Below are 15,117 nucleotides of genomic sequence, written 5' to 3' on the forward strand. Positions count from 1 at the left end.
TTTGGCGTTTATTATTGGTGCCAGGACAAATACTGATGCTTCGGCGTGTGCAGAATGTGTTTGAAATTTGTCTTACCGAGTCTTATTCAGGCAAGTCATCTTTGCACCTATTAAGTCTCAGCCTTCCTTTACTGCTTGTGCCATACAATGCAGCGTCTACACTCAAAACCCAATTCTTTTGGTACCTTTTACAGAACCATTAAATGTGACTGGCTTTGGAAAACTAACAATAATTTCTCTGAGCTTCAGTCAGGTTCTTTGAATGCGAATGCCTCAGTTTCAGTAAGGAATGCAAATATTTGTGTTTGCGGCAACATCTCCCCCAGCCCTCGGCCAGAACTTGATGGGTGCCCACCAGGAGAGACGGCGCAGGCACAGGGGCGAGATGGTACCGCCAGCCCCGAGAGCCATCCCCCGGCGTCTGAATAACCCCGCCTGGCGCAGGGCTAAACACACCACACAGGAAAAGATCCCTATTTCGTATTACCTTTGCCGGTCAGTTATCTGAGCCCAATTCACCAGTACTAACACGCTGGTAAGCGTCTCAACAGCACAGCCAGAGCATTGGTGCTGGGGAGGGGAATACCAGAATACCCTTTTTCTTCCCCAGGAGGATCCCTTTGTGTCACAAAGACTTTGACAATTGTTCCTTCTCCTGGAGCAGGCATTATTATGCCTGTCTACATTACAGCAAAAAGAGGGAGGAACGAACAGAAGTTTGGAGGCTGCGTCTCCCTTCCCCTCACTGAATGCAGAAGCTGAGAAGAGATGGAGTTACAAACTGAGTCTGATATCAAATGCATCGAGTCAATGGACTATATCCATTCCTATAGAGTATCAATGTAACAACAGGAACTTCCCCAGTGACATTTAATGATCTCCGATATTTACAGCGCACAAGTATGCCTAGCAGCTAGTTGCCTTATCTGTTCTTATTACAAATCTGACAAAAGGTGCTTAAAAATAATTGAATAACAGAAAACCAAATAGTAATATTCTCCCACTCTACCGGCATTACAGAACTGATTTTAAAGAGAGTTCGTGCCTATTCAGGATTCTCATTACAGCTCAATATTGCAAATCCCCTTCTGCTTAAAAGGCTGAGTAGTTGCTTTGAAATCCATGTGTTTCCTCTGACCGCTCTGAAATTTGGCACATCTGAAATTCTGGTGCATAGTAGCATACAGATAAGGAAGAACTAGAAGTGCATCGCATGTAGGCGTCCCAGTTGTTTATACAGTGACTATCATACTGGTGTCTCTGCTCCCCTAGGTAAATGGGGACCTACGGTCCTTGGCCAGACAACCTTGCACCTCCTTTCTCACCCAGCCTTACAGTTACTGCAACCACCACATAATGAAACAGCAACATTTCTGAACACAGACCATGTCTGTCTCCTCGGTGGCTCCGCTGGCAGCTATGCACTCCTGTCATTCAGAGTACGACCGTGCTGAAGGTGCAGGTGGTATTGCACCCCTTCCCCAAAGCTGACCTTGCCAAAATGCAAAACTTTTGGAAGCCAAGGAGTGCAAGGGTAGAGCAAACGCTCACCACGCAATGTAAGCAATGCTCCAGTATAATACTGATAAACATACCCTCATGCTGCCTTTGAACAGGCACCATCTAGCAAACGCTCGGCTTGCTTCCCCAGGAAGCTCCTGACCATGAAGCTCTGCCTCTCTGCAACTCCACCAGCTTCCACATGTACTTTCCCTCACTCATCATTACACAGAACCATTTCACTCCTCTTTAAGTAATGGCAAAGCCCCCAGATATTTCTCTTCCCTAATACACACCTCGGGGATCTCTCAGCTTGCAGAAGGGCTTCTTCCCTTTGGTCCCACATGGATGTGAGCGGGAGGGGCTCAGTCCCTGCTTCAGACCTGCCAGCCCGTCCAGCCGGTGGCATGTCACAGCTACGCCTCTGCACACCCAGCCAGCTCATCCGTCAGCACTCAGTGCAGCTTCCCTTTATACACTGCAATAACGTGACGACTGAATTAAAACCAAAAATTCTATTTTGTTTTGTTTACAAATTGCACTTCAAAATAAAATGGAAATATTTGTTTCAGTTCGCTTTGCAATACATCCTGGGGGGAAATTTTCAGCTGGAAAGAAAATGTAAGAGGCATTTTAGAGAAGAAAAAAGAAATAGTTTTCCAACTAGATCTACTTATAGAATATGTCCTTTCAACTAGCTGCTGGGTTTCAACTGCCCAAATCAAGAACAAGAAGAAATAACTTATCTCTGACATACGGGCAAAGTCTGAGTGAAAAAGTACCTTGACTAAACCGATGGCAATCTTTCTTTAGGGAGAAAGCATTTGTAAAATTTCAATAAGAAACAAATTAGTCATCACGGCTAGAAGGATTAAGAGCCAGTATTAAGAGAAAACAATCAGATGTACACCGTTACAAAAGTTGCTCGAGTCAATAAAGGAACCCACTCCACTGTCACAGCAAAATGTTCCATTTCAAGGTTACGAGGGCTATTTTGTTCTTCCTGAAGTAACCATAGTAGCATCACAATGATCTAGACACAGTGTGAGCCAGGAGGTTGTTTTCTTTCTGCTTTTGCAGAAATTTTGTTGCATTTTGTTTCCTCAAGCACAGAATTAAAACCACCCTCACTTGTGACAAACGTTTTTAATTCCTAGCTTACAGGGACCATTTCACAGTTTTCCTGTTTTTCTTGCTTGCTTACAACTCCCAGACAAAGAATCTCCACTTCAGATACTTTTCTCTTTTAGGAAAAGGAAACAGCGTTGAGGAATCATGAATCTCCACACTGTATTACACGAACTGTGTTACCTATGGCACAAAGTTCAGCCGTAATGTTGGAGGACAGTGCCCCCACATATATATACACATAAAGCTACTCAAAATTGTTGTTGTAAAAACTATTTAAAATTTCCTGACATCAAGAGGTTTGGCACGTGAATAAAACTTTTACCCAATGGCTAGGAACATATTGTTTAAGTTTATACATATATATATATATATGAAAGAATACATATATATAAAAGCAACCTGTAACCTTTAAGTTCTGTCATCTTTTTCTCCTTGCCACAACACATCTAAAATTGCACAGAAAAATTAATTTATTAAAGCAAACTCCAATGTACATTTGCTTCATACTGACATAAAGGAGGGAATATGTCTGGGGTAATTACTTGTTTGGTACGTCTGGAAGTCCCGCTTACTGCAGATGCATCGTATCTTCTGAAAGAAGGCATTTTTATTTGGAATAGCCAGGAAACCTATAGAAGAGACAAATGAAGCACCTTCAGGGATGTGCAACCACCACTGTCATACGATGGTGCAATCATCTAAAAAAACCTTTGAAAATGTAATAGTTACTTTAAATAGAACAGAGATTGAGGCAAGTGGAGGGAGAGGGAAGCATTTCAGACCGGGCGCTCACTAGAACCAAGCGGGCAGCTGAAAAACTAGGAACCTTTCCACTGTATTTTACAACAGAGTTCACTGCATTCAGCACCGTTTTCTGTAGGACATATTGTAAGTGGGACAATACCCCTATAAATCCTGCTGCCAGGCAGAGCCTGGGAGGGCTGGGCTGCCTGTGCGTGAGATCTGCCGTGCAAATTGTGAGCCTTGCGCTCTGGTGTGCAAGAAAGCTGGACAAGTTCATTATTGACACTCACTGTTTACACCATCGCTGTGCAGCTCCTGTGAGATGTTAATTTGAGAGAAAGTAAAGAAGACTTTTTTCATTTCAAATACAAACTGCTTTAGAGATTATATTTTAGCTTAGGAATAGCATTATAACCCCTCGAGGATCTTGGAGAGGTGTGTGTATTAACTTGCTAAGGACCTGCTGCAGTACTGAGGAGATTAGTAACACATGACTCCTGCTACAATTTGCACCCAGAAAGATAGGAAAGAAATCTTCTCGACTTTGAAAGGATTATTTTGGTTGTTTACTGAGTGCTGTCCCTTTTGGTCTTAAAGTTGTAGATGAAAGTGGAAACCAGAAGTGCCTGCTTCCTATTGCAATATGTGATGGAAATGAGAGGAGCAGCTTTAGCAGCTTTGCCGGGGGGTTTGGAATGGGAAAAAGGGGTCATATGTTATCACTCTGACTTCAGCCACATAAAACAGTATCATAGCTTTTTGTAGTTACGCCAAAATGCATGTTTTGGCACGTTACATGGGTGAATATACCTTCTAGCGGTGTGCAGGTCCACAGGACAAAAGTGGTATACATAACAGAGTAGAACTGGACCCACTGATACCTGACAAAAGAAGTTTCCACCAGAATAAAAGAAAGCCTTTGAACCCCCTTTCCCCCACTTTTTGCGGTATATGGATTCGTGTATATGTGAGCAAAAGAGGCTCCTATAATTTTCAGGACTTTCTTCATGTCGAGAAATCCCCATTTTGCATAATTGGAGGAGACGCTGAAAGCTGAGATGCGTAACGACGTCAGTGACGAGAATAGAGCTGTTCAAAGGCAGTAAGTTCTGCCTAATTTCCTACAACACTGATGGTGTGGGCTGGGTGGCACCTAACATAGGTGGGCAGCTCAGCACGTTCGTTCGGGATCGCTGGGACACAGACGAGACTAATTAAGCTGCAGGGAAGAAGAGGTGCCAGCTCATCGGGCAGGTCAGTAGGTGCAGTTCACCCGCGCGCCAGTTCCTGCCTCTGCGAGTGGTTCTTGGGGAAACTGAGAGCTCAAAGTAGTGCTGCGTAAAATCACACACGGCAGGTATGCTTTCGCTTCTTGAACTCAAACTGCTAAACTGGCCGGTGCATCTGGCAGCGCTGGCAGGCGGCTCAGGACTCACCCATTAGAGCTACCTGGGGGCGAGGGTTGTCCATCGTCCTTCGGGCATTGGCTGGTGTTACAGAGAGGTGGGAAGGCTGAGCCACCGCTCTCCATTCAAGCATTTCACTTCTGATTTCCAGGGATTTGTCAGAGCCAGAGAAACCTTTAACTTCACTCGTGATTTCATCGAAGCAGGTTTAATTCCTTTCCCCATATGAAGGAAAAATATGAATCCAGATTTTTTTCAAGAAAGAATTTTGGGGACATTTCAGGGGCAGGGCATTTTGAACAGATTCAACTTAAAATTTCTTATTTCACCCTTCTTCGAAATACTTATTTTTTGTTATTACACAAAGAAGAACATAATTACAGATGAAGTTGAAGTAAGCCAGGCAAACTGTTTTGATTTGAAATATCAGCTTGAAACAAATTTGTTGTTTCCAAATCTCAGGGAAAATCAAAGTTTTTGTTCTATTTATACATGAGCAAGAATATAGCGACAGAAAATCCAGCACCCAAAGATGAACGTTTGGTGAATGGAAGCAGCCACAGGATTATTAGTTTCCTACTTCTTTCTATGCTAAAGAAGCCAGAGGATTTGTGGCATAATACTTGGGATTTATTTGCATTTCCTATTTCCAAGAAGAAGTGCTGACAGCTACAGAATAATATGACTTTTAATATCTCCACCTCTAGTACAGTGCCTGCGTTTGTAAAACTGCTATAAAAAGTTAGTTTTACTGGTGAATATGAATAATATTTTAAAATCCTTTCTTCTTCTGTAAATGTCATGACAAGCCTGATCGAGAAGTCAGGGGTAAAGCAGAGAGTGGACACTTGAGTGATGGGAAAACTTAGTGCCCTGTGTTTGAAGGCCTTTTGTCTCTGTAAGTGCTTTGAAGCAAGGAAACGCATGCTTGGCTCAGCTTCAGAGATGAGAAGCAGCCGTTGTTCACACAACTCATAGAAACACAGCTAATGTGTCTAGAAGTGATCATTTCAGTAATAATAGCAAATCTTTTTCTAATATTCTTGTAGTAATAGTATTCCCTTTCTTTTCTATTCAGTTAATTGCCCACAGTCACTATCCCAGTCTCTATCTAGACTATCTGTCTGTAACTATTACACAATCTAAGTAAAATGATCTTAATAACGCATAAAGTAAGTGCTCCAATACGGCACCCTTTCAGAACGCACAAAACAAAGTCCAGTAGAAGACAAAACCCCACCAGAGCCCCCAGCTGCCCACAGCTCACACTTAAACTTCCCCAGATCAGCTACAGGGGTGCTGAAATTTAACGTGTAGTTTTTATTTCTATCAGGTAAAGACTGACTTGTAAAAATATTTCTGCATTTATAAACCTCTCTCTCTGAACTGGTAATGCTAGCAGTCAATGCGTGCCGTTAACTGAGGACAGTTTGGCAAAGATAAAAGACACCGCTGAGGCTGAGCCCATGCAGTGCCACGTTTCTCTGTAGAGAGAGCCCGGACGGCGCTGCACGGGCCCGTACCTCCACAGAGAGCTCCACAGCACCGTGGAGACATCCCAGTTTGCCTCCCGAGAATGGTATAACCACAGCAGCGGGAGCCCATGCCCAGGCTAATCTCTGCCGCTCAGTACCTGGTTATTCAACAGCACACAGAGCGCCTGGTGGAAACGCATCAAGCCCTGCTTTCAAAAGCAAAGATACCTGCTTACTGCTGCTCTCCTTTCAATAAACAGTGGGCTTCGACTCCGCTCTGAACCGGCAGCCTGCTATCAACTAAAGGAATATCAACTAAAGCTCGCACAGCATGAGAAATGAAGTTTACCGTGTACATGTGAACTAGGCATTTACATTCATTCATAGGTGATTTGTAATCGTCCAATTTAGCAATCAGTAGATGTTTGCAAACAACTTGGGTGTTTTGTTGACTTGCTGATGTATATGGTAATGTAAACCTGATGCTGGCATTAGTTTGCGTTCCTTGATTCACTGGGAGCTGCATCAGCACCTTGGCAGTGAAGCCCCAGGCAGGGAGAGGATCAAGGTGCCCTGGGGGGGGGGTCTCTGGCCCACCTTGGTCCTTCCCTTCCCCTGGTTCAACATAGGAAAAGAGCCTCTTCTGTTCTCATCTTGGCACAGTTCCTTTCATCTTCAGGCTAATTTAGCTGGGCTGGTCACCAGCTATGCGGGGGAGCGAAAGCACTGCGGCACCCAGTTGCACAGAGGGTCAGGTAGCTGGGGTTCTGCAGGGTCTCTGTGAGCAGCCAACAGAGAGACATGAGGGGCTGTAGCTATCTTGTGCCCCCTGTCCCTCCTGTTCTCTGCGAGTGACCAAGCTCTTGGAAAGCAACTGTTGGTAGTGCTGTGAAAGCTAATACCCCGACATCGTGTTTTCTTAAGACGGCCACTCACGTACACTAAGCACATAAAAAGGTAACCTCAACTGAAGATCGACAGACCTTTTCCTGGGGGCAAGTTATCCTACTGCTTTGCTCTGCAAGGTTTTTTTAAATTTCCTTTGAAGCATCAACGTGGCTACTATTAGGGAACGATCCAGTTCTAGATGGACCAAAGGCAATCCCCCGAGTTTCTACCTAAGAATTACATCATGTCCTGAGATTATTATCTTATCATTGCCATTCTCCACACAGACTTGTCAGCAGACAAGGGAGAGAATGCCATGTCCGCAAAACTCATGAATGAACAAACAGCCATGTGCTATCAGACACAGCCCCGAGTGCAGCACGGCTGACCCCTCTCAGATGAGGAACCAAACAACAGAGATGTTGGTGGAAAACTGTCTCTTTGTCTTCCTTGGAGTGATCCATTATCATAACGTCAAATTGCTCACAGTAAAAATGTTCAGCCATCAGGCTTCCAGGGTGCGAGTGCAAAAAAGCACACCTACAAAGCACTACTTTCAGTCCCACTCTTGTCAAAAGATTTAAATAAATCTTTCCCATCATATTGGTTTGCAATGTCTTTCAGTACTGCCTGGGAGCAGGGGGGAATTAGTCCTGCTTCTGTCTTTGTAAGTAAAAGATTTGGTGCCTGAAAATTTTGCTATAATATTCAAATATTTTCCACAAATATATTTGGATTATTTTTACTTAAAACCGTACACCTTTTTTCCTTAAAAGGCTTTCTTTAATGATGCAACACCTATTCTCCTACCCGATGCTAATACTTCCTCACCTCGCAATTCATAGGAGTGCTGTGGTGATTAATGAATGTCTTTGAACTGGAAAGTGCTATCCGAGTGCTAATTATTATCCGCATATGCACATATTTCTGCTGCTTTCAAGGGCAGAGCATTCACATACCATGGTAATAGGAAAGCTTAGAAAAACACATATTGATACCTAGGAGTTTTATCTACCACAGAAAGGTATAAAGGAAGAATAAATTAAAAGTTAGATGTTTCAATTCATTATTGCACGTTCTAGTGAACCGCTCCCCATCTGTTTAGTAAGTTCAGGGCAGCTGAAAATGGAGTTTAGATTGGAAGCGGCTTGCAACCTTATCTTCTTGCACTCTCTGTAATACTCATAAGAATTATAAAAATATGTTATTGCCCATTGTGAGGAGCACAGTTAAAGTATGTGACTGCAAATCCAAAGCGTAAGTCAAAGGCTATGGATTCCTCCAAATTCTGCCTCCCAGATGATGGGGCTCTGCACGGATCAATCCAAAGCTCCACATACAGCATCCCTCTCCCTCATACGCCTGAGGAAGTATTGCCTGAAGAACCTGTTAGCTGATACTCCACTAAGGTTTTTTGTAGTTTTTTATCTAATCCATTTTTAAAATGATGTGACTTGAGTGTAAATGATATTTTCAAATGTTTCCTTAATGAGGATACTTTGTTCGCATTTATCAGTCAGTGCTAACTGCTTTCAGAGTTCCTCTGCTCCTGTAACTCAACGACCAGCCTGGGAGGGCTCAGGAAGCACACGCTCAGCATGTATAAAACAGCCGTTCCCATTCACCAGGTTTGCTCTCCTAGGACACGTTAATTAAAGTCAACTGATTGAAAAAATAATTACAGGAAAAAAGGGAGGGGAAAAGCCTAGACCCATAATTTAAAGATCTCTGAAGTTCGTGTTTTGTTGAGAGGTAATAATTTTGTTGAGAGGAAAAAGGTTCTCTTTTTCCTTCTTGGACTCCCTGTATATTCACTGCTTGCAAAGACGCGTAATGGCACCAGGCAATAAGCAGCGGTCTTTCTTTAGAGTTATGCAAGTACACGTGGCCTTTTCTTCTTTCAATATATGCTTTCATCTAGCTTGCGTTACTGTTGCATCTTGAGGTGTCCAGAAGACACTGCAGTGTCTAACCTAAAAGGTTATGTGATCCTGGACATAGTTGTCCTATAGGATGTGGAATAATGTAAACATTATAGCTGTTAAAAACTGCTACTGTAGCATTTGTTGCACTAATTAAAAACTGGCTAGGGATCTTCTTTCTTGATGCTGCCTCTACTTCAAACAAAAACATTTCAACAACTCAAAACCAGGGAAAATGGTTTAGCATTTTAAGCTAATAATTGTTTTAGAAACCTATATTTGCTCAAGGGTATAATTCATTCAAAAAATGACCTTAAAACTCAGCGTTAAGCAAATATAAAACCCTTGTTACTTGGGAGTGGATTCTTTTAAGCTGCTCTCTCTCAAATTACGATCATGCGTTTCTTGCCAGCTCTCTATCCCACCAGCTGCCAGGGCATTCCCAGCAGAGAAGGGCAGCGCCGCCGACCCCAGCCCAGGGGCTGGGAGACCCTTCAACTCTCTGCTCCATCACAGCCTTGCTGTATCATCTTGGGCAAGACACTTGCCTTGTGCCTGTCCTGTAAAACTGGGGTGGTAGCATCCTCATGGGCGTGCAGAGAGCGTAAATAGGTTACAAAAAGGGAGATCTTTATATTAGGTAATCAAATACAATTCTTAGAAAGCTCTGACTGGGCGGTTTTACAAAATGATGGTGTGATTTTGGTGGTGTACCAGCCTTGCCACAGGTGGATTTGGTTCAAAGTACCCATTTATCCAAACCACTGACTATGTAGCGCAAACAAATTCTGTAGTGAACCAGAGAGGGTGGTTCATGTTCCCTAACGGTTTGCTTGTAACAGCAGTGTTTGGAACTGTAACGCAGTTGCTTTGAAGGCTAATCCTCCTTCCCTAATCTGACTCCCCTAGGGCTTTAGAGTTAGTATTTGACCCTTAAAAATATATATATAATAAATGTATGTGCAAAAAGTCCATCCATACTACATACACATGCACACAACAGGCACAGATGAACCTGCACAAGGACCCATAGGGATTTGGCTTTGCTAGTGCTGAAAAACTTAGCGATATTTTCTTTTAGGTTTACTTTTAAAGGGGTGAGAAAGGTTTAAGCCAAAAAAATAATAAAAATACACAGTTAATGTCTGCCATAATTTTAATGGAAAATAAAGCTGAATTTGCCTATGTATAGAGAGAACTTAGCGCTCTGCATTCATTTAAGGTACAAGCATCCACCAATGTTCCTGGCCTGGAGCTCCGGCCGCTTTACACACTCAATAAACATAGTTGCCATTAAATAACCTTATCAATCAGAGTCACAGAAATTACTTCATCAGGACTGCACAACTAGTGTTCTTCTTTGGTGCATTTTAGAAATTTAGGATACCAGTACACTGCAGAAAATTAAAAACCTGCTGTAGAAACCATGAAAAGCAAACAAGTCGCCCCTGACACCAAATATTCCAGGCACACTGAGAACAAATCTTTAAAGACTTTTCCTGGCATAACTACTTTGAGTCATCATCTTTCCACAACCCATCCTTCCTGCAAACTAATGTTACACAGTCTTTCTGTACTTAAAACCTCCTTTGTAAACAAAGACCACCTTCAAAAACCTTCCTTTAGACCAGGTCACATTTACAATTAGAAATATGAGAAAAGCAAAGTGATCGCCACCCCTGCAACCTGTTCCTGATCTCCAGACTGAGCCTTTGTGTTCAATAATTTGCTGATAAGAAATCCAGTTACATGTTTGGGACCCAGTTCCACTGTGTGTGCTCTAATGCACCTTCCTTTGAGTTACTGAAAAATGCAGGACCAGCATAGTTGGGTAGCAAAAGCATTTATTTTAATTAATAAAGCCATGTGGCACTGCTAATGGTTTTCCTCTCTGGTGCCCGTTCTTTCATTTGTTCACTTCTTAGTATCTTACCAGAACAGACGTTGGTTCCAGCAGGACTATTCATGGGCTTAAAGTGAAGTATTAGCCTTAGGGCTGTGCTCGGCGAGGGGTTTAGAATGAGACACAACGTGCCCATCTGGGACTCGGGCTGCTGCCGTCTCACTGGGACCGCACGTAACGGCAGCTGTTAGAGCGGGCAGGGAGAAGTCGCCGAACCCAGCCCAGAAACTCCCTGGGGGTTCCCAGGGGAGGAGAGGCAGCCGTGCCCGTCGCTCCTGCAGAGACAGCCCGCTCGCTCCCCATGCTCTCTTTTCTCATGTTTCCTGCAAGCCAGTAAAAGGAGGTCCAAGCACTGTGACCAGTATTTCCCTTGGGAATCAATCCGCTTGCAGAGCTTTGCCAACAGGTGGCACGGTGACCTGTGGGGCACCGCTTTAGTTTGAGTGGTTTTATCAAGGCTGAAGCAGGCAGCTGCCAGTTGTTCATCCTCCTCCCATGTTTGACATGCAAGGTGCGGCTCTTGTGATCGTTTCCCCCACATTATCTAACTTTATGGTTTTCCTATTGTTTAACCGGTGAAAAATAAAAAGTGACGCATGCTTCACTTGAAGCCAGCAAATATTAAGAGGGGTGTCTGTGCAAATTGCAGCCATGGCATGACCATTTTTCCCAAACTGCACTTTTTAATGATATTCTCCATTGTCTTTTCAACACGTTAAAAACAGTGACATATAATTGAAGACAAACTGATGGGGCAGAAATTGACTGAATGACTGCAATTAACTGTACCAAAGAAATACTAGAGAAATCAGCTATTTGGTCTAAACAAGGACTTAAATCTACTAATCTGCATTGAAAAAATAAATGCTCTATATGTTAAGTTTTAGGGGTTTGGTTTTTTACCTCTTGTAGACATATGACACCAGACTTCCAGACGAGAGGACAAGACTATGAGTGAAGAGTGTCCTGGAGATTGCGTGCAGTTCTTTTCCTGGGTCAGAACCAGATTGATCTGAGAACAATAATTATGAGGCTGACATGTATGTTCTCCTTCATCTTGCTGTTTGGAGCAGCTGGGCTCGTTGTCTTCATTCACCTGCAGGATCCAGAAGAAATAGTTCATCAGCAGACACCAGGTTAGCATTCCTGTTTCTATGTGACTCACTCGCTCTTTCACATTCAACATTTTGTACTTATACCCTTAACATGTTTTACATATTTCACAGAGGTTGCCTCAACAAAGGTATGTAATTTTTTTTAATGAAGACTATTTTGAAATTAAGTAACGATTTCTTTAAAAAAAAAAAAAAAAGAGGAGTTTGCTTAAAAAACAATTCCAAGAACCAATTAACTGATTATGCAGGGATCTTTGCCAAGGTGCACAGGGTCCAGCTGGATGGAGTTATTTTCTGCTAAAGTTGAGACCAACTTCTGCTACCAGCTATACCACTATAAATATGAAAAAGAGAAATTTTGCCAAAAGTTCATTTCCTGCAAACACATGCCTCTGAATCCCCCTTTGCCTGTGTATGGTATTCAATGTGTCATGGAGATGCAAAATAAGAAATGCATAAATGAGTCACGCAAGAAACACAAAATACTTTGGGATACTTTGAGGTGCTTAGAGACATGGTGTAGTGGTGGTTTTGGCAGTAGTAGGTTTATGGTTGGACTCGATGATCTTAAAGGTCTTTTCCAACCTATATGATTCTGTGATTCTGTGATACATTGCTTTAAGGTGCTTAATTGCCATTAAACTTTTCATAACTTTCATTCATACGCACACCATCTTCCTGTGCTACTAACTTTAAACTGTGAAGAGCCACAAAGACCACATCCATGTGAGAACTAGAAAACTGTGGGCTGAAATAGCGGTTTCATTTTAAACGAGGGGCACGCAAGAAGTATGAAAAAGCACAGGAACTCTTGATTTCCTTACAGTTGCTTTGTCTTTGACTAAGGCTGTAATGAAGGCTGGTTTAGAGCCTAGACAAATGCCAGTGCAGTTACTCCAGCTCATAATAATGCCTCTGTGTGCTGAGGCTTGGTCACTGTGTTTGCTCTTATATGCACTGAACTTCTCCTTTGACTAAATATATGCTTTATAAAAAGTCTATTCGATTGACATCTTCATTGTACAGTGAACCCAATTGTGTGTATTTGAAAGTATTATTAACATTTTTAAAGGAGCTGAACCCTAACACAGAGAACTCTTAAATAATTACATTAAGTGCTAATTTCTGTGTCCAGGTTTATTAAGTGCTTATTTCCATGTCACTAAACAATCTATACTTTAATATGTTTACTCCAACTGCACACCAATTTTGAAAGCAGCCACTCAGCTGAAACTATAGAAATAATGAATCATCTGTGTTGTGCAAAGCAGATAATTAACCAGCCCCTTCAGTGCTTTTGCAATTTATTTTTCTATACTTAGATACAAAAGAGCTTCCAGATTAAAACTGGCAGTACTGGCCACATTTGACTGAAATCGGCCACTAGATTAGGGGTGAGGGGAAAGACATATGGACAGCAAATGCAGGCAGTACTCTAATGCATCTAAGAATGCGTAACTTTACATTAAAAAGTTAATTCTTTGCTCCTGAAAGAGAAGGAATTTCTAGTGGTGTCCCAAAAACAGTGCCATTTCTTCACCATTTTTTCATTATTGGTCCCTCATCTTGACCTGTCGTACCTCTGTCTCTCTGCCACGAACTCTTGAACACCGAGTGGTGACTGTTGTACACTGTGAAGTGATTTTTGAGAGGGATATAACTGTAGAAGGGGATGCCCAAACACATTTAAATAAAAGCAAGTTTGAACAGAGCTCCTACTCCCAGCAGGGAAACTCACTCCATAACATACTCGATTGCTGCGGGCAGGGTTCTGCATAGCTAAAACGTGAACATCCCAACGATGCTGTTACGGCCAAAGGTGCGTAATCAATCGCTCGATTCTCACATTCAATTACTATTTACGTTAATAGGAACCAGACTGTACCCTTGAGTAAAAGGTGCTCAATACAATTACTGTTATTTATGTTTGGTTGATTTTCATGTGTGTTAAATGCTTTCAGCTCCCAGCGGACTCAGAAACTCCTCACATCCCCTGCTTCTGAAAACAATACCGGTTATCACCAAAACATATTAGGCGGCTTAAAGGACACAGGAAAAAATACCCATTAATTTCATTCAAAAGAGAGGTAGGCTTATTTCATCACTAGACAGTCTCCTGTGAAAATCTGTCAATTAGAAGCGACATTTTTGACGAGCTGAGAAGGATCCTTCCCTTCCCCTGTCCAGGGTGTTTCTCCTTACAAGGGCCTGTTTCTAATGGAGATCGGATATTGCTATCATTGCTTGTCTGATTGCTCCCTCAATAGAATTGAACAAATGCATGTGTCGTTAAGGTACTTCGGACAACAGATTCTGCATAGCAAAGTTTTATTGGATTAGCCTTTGCTTTTGTATTTCCCATGTAGTTAACTATGTAGCAAAACGTATTTGCCAGGCATTGGAATCTCATCAGGAAAGCTGGAGAAAAGTTCAGAAACAATTATTTTCCACTGAAAAGCAGCGTAAGAGAATTTTGCGTTGTCCAAAAGGGCATTTTTCACTGTTACTACATCCAGTCATCTTTCATTTAAGATAGTACAACTTATGAAACAAGATTAATAAAAATACTTTGGTACTTTAGTTTTATCTGTCTGTTCTGGAAATTGTTCTTGATTGTTTTAGTCCTAGCAAGCATGATGGTGAGACCTTGATGTACTACTTAAACCAGTATAAAATCCACAGTCATAAAACTTTAAGTAATGCTTACATTACTTTGACTGAGCAAAGCACTCCTGACAGTAGCTGTTTGTGTTGATTTGTTACTATTCATTTATTCTTTCCCTGTGCTTCACATTGCTACCTAATTGTGATGCTGTACTGAGAAAGCAATATCAAAGTAATTTTCCACAACATTAGTTACAATTTTCTTCTGATCTCTCGAGTGAAACAATCCCATCCTGTTGGCTTCTGTGAGCATATAAACCTTGATTACATTTATCTGTTGGAAACCAATGCTTACAAAGTATATGTGCCCAGGATAGTGGGTGTAGAGCCTTTTTTGCTGATTGACAAACATCCTGTCTGTAGTTTTAT

At 42.1% G+C, this 15,117-nt stretch overlaps 1 protein-coding gene and 1 long non-coding RNA gene across 2 annotated transcripts in view; one reads left to right on the forward strand and one right to left on the reverse strand.

Moving 5' to 3' along the window:
* Window positions 1–3,096: 3,096 nt before the first annotated feature.
* Window positions 3,097–15,117, reverse strand: part of LOC142413990 (uncharacterized) — a 176,807-nt gene continuing 164,786 nt past the window's right edge. Inside the window, exons 3-4 of the long non-coding RNA XR_012776951.1 lie at window positions 11,873–12,065; window positions 3,097–3,260 (exon numbers count right to left, since the gene is read on the reverse strand). This is a non-coding gene — a long non-coding RNA (uncharacterized LOC142413990). The remainder of the gene's footprint in view (window positions 3,261–11,872; window positions 12,066–15,117) is intronic.
* Window positions 11,916–15,117, forward strand: part of CHST8 (carbohydrate sulfotransferase 8) — a 141,669-nt gene continuing 138,467 nt past the window's right edge. Inside the window, exon 1 of the mRNA XM_075510772.1 lies at window positions 11,916–12,105. Within this exon, the coding sequence (XP_075366887.1) occupies window positions 11,997–12,105 (109 nt within the window). The 5' untranslated portion in view covers window positions 11,916–11,996. The remainder of the gene's footprint in view (window positions 12,106–15,117) is intronic.

Source organism: Mycteria americana, chromosome 8 (genome assembly GCF_035582795.1).
Source record: "Mycteria americana isolate JAX WOST 10 ecotype Jacksonville Zoo and Gardens chromosome 8, USCA_MyAme_1.0, whole genome shotgun sequence".
NCBI lineage: Eukaryota > Metazoa > Chordata > Aves > Ciconiiformes > Ciconiidae > Mycteria > Mycteria americana.